The following is a 12,786-nucleotide window of genomic DNA, read 5'->3' as shown; positions in this document are numbered from 1 at the left end:
TTTTACAGTCCCTTACTAACTAACAAAGAATGGAGGACATCTGAAGGTCAATTGAGGACATTTTCATTTAGCTAGTAAAACAACACGGATGACTTTTCCATCTTTGATGCATTATTTGAAACGTATTTCCAACTATGTGTCAAGAATGTGCGGGAAAGGTACGGATTTCAGCTTTATCAGCATCTGATTTTACCGGACATTTTCTCACTGTCCACACAAGCGATAACATAAAACAGGACAGAGCATCATCAACTCAAGTAGAAACTCCCAGCTATGATCATAGCTTCAGCAAAGAAAAGCTCAATAGTTGTACCTGGCAGCCCTTTGAGTTTTTTTCCCCGTAAAAACCCGGAATGCTTTGAACAATAAATGACCATTGTCAGCTTTTTGGGCGTGTCCATCGCTTAAATGTCCAGCGTCTATGAACGTTTTATCCGCCATGACATTTATCCAAACCGGTACTTGGGCCAGTACTTGACCTGCGTACGTCTTGGTGCTGTTCCTGCAAGGACGGCCTTCGCCAGAGGAGGTTTGGGCGGTGGTGGCAGTGGGGTTTTCCTCCTCTCTTTGCTCCTGTCTGTGATGGTGAAGCCTCGCTCACTCTTCTCGTGCAGGCTGACCCTGGGCAAGAAGTGTGTGGAGACATGCTGGGATTTGACCCGTGGGCTGGAGCCCATTTTAGCTTTCCCTCTCTTGTTGAGGGCCACGAACCAATCGCGACCAGTCCTGTGGTTCCTGTGGATTACTGAGGCGTAAGTGTTGTAGCTGTTCTCCTGGAAACGTTCCCTGAACTTACAGTCGTCTGTGAACCATTCCTGCAAAAGAAGGAAAATATAAGGTATTATCAGGTGTTACCATACCTTAAATCTAATGGAATTCACACAGAAAGCTCCAATAAACTGATTCATATCAGTTTATGATAGTGTTTGTGATTAATATTTGATTACCAAACCTTTAAGTCTGCTACATTTGTAAATTGCTCCACGTCTTCACTGTCTGAGGACATGATACTGGATGTGTCTCCATGTAAACAAGGCTCAGCTGCCGAACATGTGGAAACTATGATTGCATGCTACCATGTAACCTAAGCCCGTGTTTCTCTTGTTAGCTGCTGCTAAGATAATTGTCTTTAAATTGGGGAAAGAACAAATAATGACAGGACAAGAAAGCTCCCGCCAAAGAGCATTGTACCGCTGCCAGATTCTCCTGATGAAATTTTTTTTTCCTTGTTAAAACTGATCTGACACAAAGACACACACATACTCATACACACACAGACACGGAGACTGTGAGGAAGTAACCAAAAAGGGTAACGTTGTGAATTCAAACAAAACTACGTGGTTAGGTTTAGGCAACACACGTTCTTGGTTAGGGTTAGGAAAAGGTTGTGGATGGGGTGAATATAGGTGCGTTTATGTGATGGACAGTGATGCATTGGCATATAGGACACAAATGGATCTCGAATAAGTTGGGTAAAGGTTTTGTGATCATGTGACCTTTCTATCGCCCTGACCTCCTCCCTACAGTTGAAAACCTGGTGCGTTTTGAACAGAAACTCACGGGTGCCTTGTGTGTCAGAATCAAACACCAAGGACCATGATAAGACGCCGGGACTTGACACCGTGGAAAGGACAACGGGCTAGCCATACTGTGAGCAGGAGACACACTGAAACCGCCGCCTATACTAGCAGACTAACTTGGCCAGAATGCAAACAAAAGCAAAATCTGCAGTATGCCAAACATACGTACTGATTGCGAAAAATCTCCTGTGGGCATCAAACCAGTTTTCCTTGTCTACTGTGTCCCCCAGTGCAAAACTGGACAACGGCTATTCTCCATTCTGCAAAATAAATCGATTTCCAATACAGCCACTCTGTCACCTAAGGCATGTCATTTATTTCAGTATGGAACGTTCTTCCAATTTAAAATGATCCAGAACAACTACTCATGTTTTCTCACACAACAACAGCTGATCAGGGAGGGCAACAAAACGAGAACAAAAAAGGCAGCCTAATGTTAGAGCTGTTGCTGTACATACTGACCGAATTTGAAGGGAAAAACTAAAAAGTTCTTGAATTTCTACTGATACAGTGGTGGCACAGTTTTGTAATACTAAAATTACAACAGAATGCAGAATTGGAAACACTCCACATTCTGACACTATTGTCTTAACCTGTAATTACTCACTGCACGGCCCCGTCCCTGTTCAACATAACATAGTGTGATTGTGATTTGATTGGGTTAGCTGTACAACTGACACCGCTCCAAAAGAACAGGATATTACTCTTTCATCTTTGGGGCAGGGTGACTTTCATCTGAATGACTTTCCTTATCACTGAGATGCTTTGAGTGACAGCAGCAGAGCCTGCTTTGTACCTTTTTTTGCTAAGGGGTCCTTGGCTTTAAAAAACATTGAAGACAACTGGTCTAAACTGTAATTTGACTGAAATGATTTGGGTCATAGGTTAAACAAAACCTCCCAAACTGAAATAAGTTGCATACCAAATCAATCGTCCTGATAAAAAAATGACAAAACTGGCATATTACACGCTGCTATACCACATTTCAGAAAAAGATATGCACATAATTATTGAATGTTCCCGTTTTTTGTGCCTAAAAATATCTCGGGTGGGAAACTCTGTACCCAGGGAGGCCTTGCTTTCTCGCTGCATGCAGTTTGACTTCCTTGTATAACATTTTGAAATAAAACAAACTGTTCTGCTTTGCTGAAGAGTGCAGCATAGCAGAAAATGATGCCATTACAGCGTTTGGTAAACATGCCAGTCACAAGAGAGCGTGCGGCGGCCGCGGCACTACAGTACAAACCCTTCAGTTATTCAAAGTGACCGACTGTTCCCTTTTGGCTGTTGTTTTAAAGATGATTAGAGCATTGAACAGAACTCCAGAGTCAATGCCATGGGTGGGTTGCAATGATTTAACAGAACATACCAGCGCTGTTACCAGTCAGGGAACTACACATCTGGAAACAAAACCACTGGAGCATGTATGAATGTACTCTCACACACATGCACATATGCATACACACAAAAACATGCATACCAGGAAAACGCTTTGGCCCCTGCTGTTTCATAGGATTTAACGGCTGCGGCCAGATTCCAGAGATCTTATTGTTAAAATCATAATGCTTGTACAGCTGTTTAACCTGGCTCTTGCCCTGCTGGATTGGTCACACTCTTTTAAAGGGACCTTTCCCATGATCCTCAGGGTTAGCTGTGGTGAGGGCAGAGGTGGAAACACAACACACATTTACCCCGCCCCCCCCCCAAAAAAAAAAAAAAACAACAACAAAAAAACATTTCTTATCCACTAAAGTCTGAGGCTGGGGCCACAATTCAGACATGCAAAAGGCCCCACATACTTTTTACGTTCTTTGCCTCTTTTTGTTTTTGTTTTGTGTCTATTTGTCTGTCTTTGTATTCATGTTGTGTCTTTTGTGTCTCATTGTAGTCTTTTTGCATCTCTTTGCGGATCACTTGTCAATGCCCTGGGTAGCCCTGTGCGCAAAAGCATGATGCTCCCAGCTGCTCATGTTTTTAAAGAAGTTGGCTTGTGATAAACTGGTTGGGAAATGGAAAAGATTGATGATCAGAAGAAGTGCTTCAGTATAGATTCATCATGGGTGCCAAATAAACTGTGGCAAGTAGGAGGCGCACAACAAAAAACATTAGTTTAATGAAGTGGTTCCATCCCTCTCTCTCTCTCTCTCTCTCTCTCTCTCTCTCTCTCTTTCTCTCTCTCTCTCTCTCATTCACACCGTCAATGTTTGCTCAAGAAATGCAGGTAACCCTTTCACCTTTCCAAAAATTATGTTTGTGATGGCTTGCTGAGTAGGTAATGCAGAGCTATGTGCATCTGTCTCCTCGCTCATTATTCAGCCAATACATTTTCACTGTGAAAACAACTATACACTAGCTATGACAGACGATGCAACAAGATAAGGTTCAGGGTGTTACCTGACACCCCGACGTGAGGCCCGAGCCTATCTGTGGCCCCCGAGGTTTACATCCACTCCAAATCATCAAGGCGGTTAAATAGCACAGTGCAGCTGTATACACAGATTGGAGTTTTAGTTATACAAATATTTCTCCAACACAGAGCTGCTCCGGAGGCAAAAGTAAGCTCCGACTGCAATGGTTGGAGCCAGAGAAGCAGTCTCTCAGAGTTCAAGGTATCTACAGTAAGTAGTAAAGCTGCAAAAAAAGGAGTACTGATTAAAATATAAAATTGTAATTATAATTTGCAGTGTTGAATCAGCTTCTAGAGGCTGAAAAGTGTTATAGGCAATATACAACTTATCTGACAAAAAATCTTAACTAAAGTACCAGTAACTTAATGCCGAGCTTTCAACCAGTCATGGAGCAAGTCAGACTCACAGGATGTAGAAGTGTGCATATAAGCCTGCCACTGGCTGCCTATTTCAGACATCATTCTTCTGCCCTTCCACTTTCTGTACATCAACATTTTTACAACTTGTGAACGCACCTCCAGAAAAACCTCTGTCTTACAAAACTGTTATGCCCGATGTTGTCCCAATGCTGGGTTTTCAGCATAACATTCCCGTCGGGTCCGTTCTCTCAACTTGATCCAATCGTCCTCTCCTATGGAAGTCGCCATCTTGTCAGAATTTGCCTCCGCCTCATTTCCTCTTACCAAAAAAGGGCATGTATGTGGCTTTGGGGGGTGGGAGATACGTTTATCTGGCTGATGTTTACCTCCGAGGAGAAGTGAGAGCCAGCAGCTAGCTGTCAAGCAAGATGCTGCGCGCCTAAGTATTCATAAACTTTAACCTCCAATAAAATAAAAACTAGCCTGGTACAAAGAAATTCACCCCCCTCAGTGTTGTCATGGAGATATGACCTAAACATACAGACTAGAATGTTTTTTGTAACAGGTCTTAAACAGGTTTAATGATGCTGTGAAAATGGCCTGTTTAACATGGGGGTCAATGAGACATTGCTAATTTCTGTACTATTGTGCAAACTGCCCCCAGTGGACCCTCAGAGAACTGCAGTTTATGGCACTTCCTGATTGGAATAACCAGGAAGTCGCTGTGGTGGGGGCTTGGTTTTCACAGGCAGCTTAGATTCAATTTCTGGTTTAAGTTTTCAGGTTCAATTTCCGGTTCAATTTATTCCCTATGAGAACAGCAGTTTGATCAAAGTGGAAGTGCCCAGATTCTTCTGTGTTAGCCTCGTGAATGTGCATCCAATATATTCTCCTGTGTATACACACATGTGTACTGGTTGTCCCTTGCTCTAATCTGAAAACAAAAGTTGATCGTGCCCTTAAGGTAATAGCTCCAAAACTGTGGAACTCTCTTCCTCTAGACACTTGCTCTGCAGTCTCTGTAGAAGCTTTTAAAAAAAAGTTGAAGACCAAGCTTTTTAAACTTGCCTTTGTACCATCTTTATGGGTCTAGTGCTTGTTTTTGTGTGTGTCACTGTAAGCGACTTTGGGTCTTTGAAAAGCGCTATATAAATAAAATGAATCATTATCATTATTATTAACAGTGTTTCATCGTATGTTTTTTATCATCTTCTATCATCTTATCTGTAACCTTGTTTTCATAAAGAACTTTGTACATTTTATTTCTGTGAAAGGTGCTATACCAAATAAACTTATCTAAACAATTATTTAAATTTCTGTTCAAATGAAAAGAAAAAAAGATGAGAAATGGATGACTACAGGGATGTTAATAGAAACAGAGGGCTCTTTAGTCTCTATATATTTTATTTAGTAGTAGCATTATATAACACTATGTAAGTAGCACAACTTTTTAAGCGTCAACGTGTGTGATCGCAGTTACATGCAACATGGAACCTGATAGAAACGTATCAACACCACCAAAGCCCACAGGAAACTGTTAGCAGAAACTGTAGATCATCTATACCGTGTTGTGGTGACACAGTTCTGCTTGGAATCTGCTGCACATCATTGATAAAATGGAGTTGCAGTTTAAAAAAAGCTGCCTGTGAAAACCCAGTGTAATGGTGGACCCTGTGAACAGCTCTGCTCTAACAGCATCAGCTTCGCCCGATGATGTCATGCAGACACAAACAACAGACGATGGACCTTTGAGCTGGAACAGGAGGAGGAGATGTGGAAAGTCATTTCCTTACTAACATTTGGACACTTTGGAATGGGAGATGAAGGGGCAGATTAGATCCCACTGAGTCAGAGCGGGGCCAGCAGAACAAAAATGATGATCAGGTTTTAGTTTCAGTGTGCTGTTTTGCTTTGTAACATTATTTTCTCTTATTGCCCACTTTTGATTTATGTTTAAATCCTGTTTGGGATGTGCTCTGACCCTGAGAACGTTTGTCATTTTCTCCTTATATAAGCCAGACTGACTGAATATGTTCCTGCTGGTGAATGGCTCACAGTCGCATTAGTACATTTCTAGAAAGCTGTGGCCAAGAATACCCTTTGAGGAAACACGCCACATCACTCCCCGCTGACATGGTTTCATGAAACAATACCGGGATCTGAGGGGGCATAAATCGCCGTTGTTGCTTGCCTGGCTGATTGTTTACTCAACATATAGATCTTCAATTTTTGGCTCACTCCTCTGTATATTATCAGCCGTCCCAGACAGGACTTAATCTGCTCTTCACATTAACACATGCTAATAGGGAGCCACTTCTATCTATACGCCTGCCAAGGCTGCCACAGATGACGCATCAGTGTGGCTGACTGCTGGCTGGCCGTCCGGTCGACCTGCTCACAGCAGCGAGGCCAAGCTGCTGTGGGCAGATTTAGGCTTATACTGTGTGTTTGGGGGGATTTGAAAGTCTTCGAAACTGTGGCTAAAGATTACAGCCGTATGCCATGACGTGCTGATGTCACTTTTTTGTTATGCAGCACAGATGCGAAGCTGCACAAAAATAATAAATAGGACTAATATAGCTGCACTAGAGAAATGCACCCGTTTCATGAGCGCAAACTAAGGGCTGCAGCAAAAAGGGGTATCATTTCACAGTAGGCTAAATTAAATTCTGGTGGCGTATGGTGAGGTATGGACACTGGCAGGAAGTCTGCTCAGAACTCAGGTAAGGAGATTGAGGAGATTCTTTGGGAGCAGCATGTATAACAAACTAATCTGACCACAGGATGCAGTTGAAGGCTCAGATATGAAGTTCATTAGTTAACTTAGGTCCAACCACACCTCTAATCACCTGTCCGAAGCACTTATACGTGGTCAGCCCATCCTACTCTGCTTGTCTCAGATGTGTCACTTCAATCTTTCTCATTCTCGAATTGTCCCTTCTTCATCTGTCAATGAATATTTACATTAAAATATATATTTGAATATTGAAAAAAACCAAACAAACAGACAAACAAATATGAAAATTAAAGATTAAAGATATTGTCTATGTAAAGATATAGTGGAGTAAAGGTGTCCTAAATAGAGAATGAAGTGTTTGTTGTGATAGTTCAGGGGTTAGCAACCTTGGGCACGGACAGCTTAACCAATGGCACAGTAGCAACGAGTGTGCAAGAAATGTTTGGGGAAATGTTGCGCTTTCTCTTCCACATGCCAAATGACTCTTTCACAGCCTTTGGCAGGTGCACTGCCTGTTATTTACGGTAGTTTGGTGGTCCGGCCGCACGTGCTTGTGAGTGCACATGGCCGTGAAAAAAAACATAGTTAATTTTATGTATTAGAGTGAGAGCTGTGTGCAGGAAATCCCAGCCCACTTTTTTCCCCCACAGTATTTCGAGTAGAGTACTTTTAATATTTAATTGTGAAAAAACTATGAACCGACTTCGCCAGAGCCGCCGTCTGCTCTCCTACTGGTAAAAAGTTTATTACAGGTGGAGAGTGAACCGGCGAACGCAATGTGCTTGTACAATACTTCAATAAATGTACTTAGTTACTTTCGACCACTGCTGACAGCTGAACATGGGAGTTTGTGAAAGACCAAGACACGACTCCAGTGATAGTATGATGTTGCTTTGTCTCTGCCGGATGTGGAAATAGGCAACAGTTTGCTAACTTTAGAAGGTGCTAATAGGTCAGGAGGACATGTGTCTGAACGAGTGCAGCTTTAAATGAATCTGTGAGGATGTAAATATTAGCAAGGTGCCACAAACTCATCATAGATAATTGAACATTCCGGCTGTATGATTGGAATAACACTGCAATCGACACTTGTTAAGTAGAAATAAGTATCCCTGTTCATTTACCTGCAGTAACTCTGCCCAGTCTGTGTGCACTGAGGGTGAGTTTAAGAGCTCAGGTTGACAAACAGCAGCAGTTTGTGAAGCGTGCGGCATACTTACGGTGGCGTAGAGCCGTCCTCTTTTATTCATGGCCAGGAATCTGTTACTGTAGACCCCTTTGATGCCAATGACCCCCTGAGAGACCGCAAAGAGCTCCAGGACACCTGGGAAGGCAAACGACATGCTCTAATGATTGATGGATGACGGTGTGTATTTTTACTCTTGTCATTTTCTGCATCTCGTCGCTCCTCCGCAGTCGAGCGGACACGGTCTGTTCTGCTGTGTCTGGTCAGCTCAGTTCAGCTGCACTGATTTTACAGTATGTTCCTGTGTTGAGTGTGTACAGGACAATGAGCCTTTTTCTATCTTCATCAACCTTTTTCTGGCAACCCCAGTGAAATTAAACAACAAAAATATGAGCGAGAAAATGAACAGCAATCCATGAGAACATTGGGTTTTTTGTGTTATGTCAAAAAAAACCTTTACAAATCGAAGTCATGCATGTGCAAAAGAACACGGCAGCAGTAATGAGAGAGCTGAGGGACACTTTGTGATCCTGGGACAGTCTGCTCCTTGCACCAAAACTCTTACATGCACTGTAGGCTGTTAATGAACCTCTGTCAGGAGTTCACAGAGACAGGATCACTCCCTGAGGGTCACCAGGTTGAACCACAGCAAGACTGGGTGCTTTTTAGCGAGGCCTCCAAAGCCGTAATGGTTCACAAATACCCCTTTTTGACAAACCCAGACCTAGTTCTAGTGCTTTACTGGTGCTGGTGCTGGTGCTGGTGCTGGTTCACTGTTGGTTAAACTTGGGAACCTTCTCAGAACCTGTTTGGTTTTCCACAGGCTAGAGAGCCCAGAGAGAGCCACGTCATGACGTCACTGTATATATCTGAGGTTTCCTCAGAAATGCCCACTTCAAGCAAAACAACAACAATAAAAATGGTGGACCACAACACACCTGTACTGCTCTTCCTGAATACAATGGATGATTTCGTTTGAGAAGAACACGTTTTGATTAACATGTTTGAACACTGAATGTAAGGTATTAATGCTCGCCTTTGTTGGAAGCTAACATTAGCGCGCCTTATCTAGCACAGAGTACCTCCAATTGATCACATTGCAGTTAAAATAAATGATCCATTTATGTCTTTACGATTCATGTCTTTACAGGCAACGTGAGAATCAAATGACTGCAGCTGGAGCTGTGTTCAATGAAAACTACTGTTACAACAGACATGTACATTTTTATGTTTAATTTTCGAGTTGTTAATAGTTCTTTGATTTTCAGAAAGGAACTGTCTTTAATTATTGTGCATATGTGTGAATAAACATTTTTAAAAACTTAACTTAAATCGTGTTTCTCTGTTGATTAAGCAAACTAAAGAAGAAATGTCTCTCTAGAAAAGTTGTTCATTTTGACAAAAAAACAACAACAATAAAATACACCAATTCTAAAATCACAACATTTTTTAAAGCACGCAAGAAGTGGTTCCGGTTCTAGACCAGCAAAGAGTTGGTGCCACTCTGGAACCAGTTTTCCTGGCCGAGAGCCGTTTTTTTGGCTGTGGAAACAGGAAGAACCGGTTCAGGATTGGGCACCGGGTCTGAACCGACCCTCAAAATGTCTTGGTCGAAAAGGGGTAAAGACTGTTCAGTCACAGGACTTTCACCAGGTGGAGTTCGTGTCTCAGAAGGTACTAAGCCAAACCACAAAATTTTTCTTTTTAAATTCCAAATCATTTAGGTGCCTAAACTTAACCGTCACCTTCACGTTAGAGCTACGATCAATCCCGACCCCAAATGAACCCACATGTTTCTGTCTGAGCCAGAACCACGGCAGCAGGTTTCAAGATTTCCACCGCTCCTTATCCAGAAGATGACAGCTGCATGGTTTACACAGCCCATACATTATTCATGACATCACACAGACTATAAGGTCTGCATTTAAAAAAACAAAACAATTACACAACCTGAAATTATTCGAGCCAGAGGGAATTTTAAGAAACAACAACCAAACCCGACCAGAGAATCACAGCTCTAGTTCACAAATCGGTCACCATTACCCAGTGTTAAATACAACATCATATTTCATATGAATTGCTGATGGATTCCGGACTTTGACTTCTAATGGAGTTCTTTGAGACTGTGGTATTTTTATTGAAGCAATTGTTACACTTACTTTTCTCCAAATACCACTTTTTTCTAAAATGCATATGAACATAGTTATTGTGATGTCAGAAAATGCTGCATAACATCAAACTATCCACAGAAACCGGAAGGATGCAAATGCTTAGTTAGAGTTTTTCTTACATGCAGGATAACAATATTTATCTACCTGACTTCTGTGAGAGGTCAGTCAAGTATCCAGATGAATATCCTCTTTGCAGGAACATATTCTGTGAGGCTGTGATATGAAATGTAATGCAGTGTGATGGCAAAAGGATCTTCATATTACAAATCCAAGACGCCCAGTCTCCTGCTCGTCTCCGGCTCTGTCATGCAGGATTCAAAACCACATGGCTGTAGTGTTGAAGTCCATGTAACCTGACAACTCTTCTAAAGGGGACCATGAAATGGAGGCACAAGTGCACTTTCACGGTAAGCTTCGGCTGCTTCGTCAGCAGAGGAGCGAGGAAGGATCTGATGGTGCAGTAAAAACGGAAAACTCTGCTTTATGACTTTAGTCTTCTGGACTAAATGGCACAGGACCAGATTCACTACAGGACACTCGAAGCTTTGGCATTTAAAAACAACTATGTATTAACAATGTTCCGTTTCCGGTCACAAGCCTTGTTTTGTTATGAAAGCCGGTGTGTGCTCAATAATACTCGTGTGACTTTGTGGAGCAGTTTTGATCCTTGTCTTATTTTTTTTAATTTTAATTCAGATTTGTTTTCAAGTGGAGAGCAACATTCTGTTTTAAAATCTCTGTTAGTCAGCTTCCTTATTTGAATACACTTAGGAGGAAATGATCTTGCTTCTCTCACCTGCAATTTCCCAGTTTGGGATCAATAAAGTATTTCTATTCTATTCTATTATTCTATTCAGCATGTTTCACTCTTTTCCCACTTTTTAGAGGAGTTGGACGGATCGATTGGCGAATAAATCCAGGGCAATATATATGGGCTGATATTGCTCTTGTGTGTTTGTATACAAAAAAATAATATCACATATTGATATTTGATTATTTTTCAGACAAAGTAACCCCATAGTTTTTAATTATTTCCAAATGTATTCCAACGGAGCACAATCATGTACCATTGTTCTTTATTTCTTTATTTGTGACCTATTTCCTTTTAAAAGAAAATGTGAATTTGCATCCAAAACCAACGATAGTTTTATTAATTTTGAAGGTAAACGGTTACAAATAAAAATAATAATAAAAATAGTGTGGATATTTTTCCTTTTTTAAAAGTGCAGCCTGTGGAGTAACGTTGCCGTGATGACAATCGTGCTGATTGGCAATCCAACACATCCCAGTGTCTCACTGCTGCACCTGTTACTTCCACAAATAGTCTACCTGCCAACATCCCGGAGAGACACAAACAAGGCTCGTCAACACACTCCCGCTGCTCACATATTCAATAGGGTCAGGCAGCCTAAGTTTAGGTACTCTTCCTGCGTAAATCATATTGTTAGAACTTCTGTGAGTGTCATTTAAAATAGATACAAGTGCAAACAGAAGGGAGTCAATTAGAGCGAATGCAAGAACGTAGATCCAAGCGCGCGTTCTCAGCGGGACGTGGGATTCATCTGCGCGTCAGACGTTTATAATTTAACAGCGAGGCTGCTCTTGTGCGCCGCGAACCCCGAGCGAATGACTTACTCAGCTGGTTGGGCTCATGGCTGCCGTTGACTCTGCCGTCGGGATGAATCTGGAGATGAAAGCCGATGCCAACCCTACAGTAGAGCCTGCAAGTCCTGCGTCCAGAGCGGATCCCCTCCTCCAGAAGTTGGCGCTCCAAGGAGACGTACTCCTTTCCGGCGGCGGCGCAAATCAAGTGAGCGACGGTCAGAAGGTAAAGAGGAACATTCATTCTTCCAAAAAGGAGACACTCGCTAGGCCACTTCTAGCATTTTGGTGTCGCTCCTGGAACACCACAGCACCACAAACAGCGCGCGCGCGCGCACACACACACGAACACACACACATACACACACATACACACACACACACACACACACACACACACACACACACACACACACACACACACACACACACACACACACACACACACACACACACACACGCAGCGCTCCTGGGCATTACCCCGGCTGCAGTAGCTGGAGTTGTTCTGCTGGCACGGGGATATTTATAACGCCAGTGATCTCACTACTCGATGCAAGCCGGAGCTCTAAAGGACGCTTTTTCATCCAGATTTTGTCGCCGAGATGCCACTCCTGCTCAGCACCGATCCACAGCACCGGGACGTGAAGGAAACGCGACTGCCACCGCACATTTTCCAAGGAATCGTCCGTGCCAGGACGCACTAAGCGCGGCATTTTACGCACAGGGAGACATCGTTTGAATAG

At 42.5% G+C, this 12,786-nt stretch overlaps 1 protein-coding gene across 1 annotated transcript; it reads right to left on the bottom strand.

Annotated features, from left to right (window-relative positions):
- Nucleotides 1-446: 446 nt before the first annotated feature.
- On the bottom strand, nucleotides 447-12,287 carry fgf5 (fibroblast growth factor 5; the record flags this gene model as incomplete). Its single annotated transcript, XM_083913244.1, has 3 exons — nucleotides 447-815; nucleotides 8,305-8,408; nucleotides 12,077-12,287. 3 exons carry the CDS (start codon nucleotides 12,285-12,287, stop codon nucleotides 447-449), a joined length of 684 nt encoding a protein of 227 aa, XP_083769370.1.
- Between the last annotated feature and the right edge of the window lie 499 nt (nucleotides 12,288-12,786).

Source organism: Echiichthys vipera (assembly GCF_963691815.1).
Source record: "Echiichthys vipera genome assembly, chromosome: 4".
NCBI lineage: Eukaryota > Metazoa > Chordata > Actinopteri > Perciformes > Trachinidae > Echiichthys > Echiichthys vipera.
Note: the sequence above shows the minus strand (reverse complement) of the source record. Positions and strands in the feature narration are given on the sequence as shown.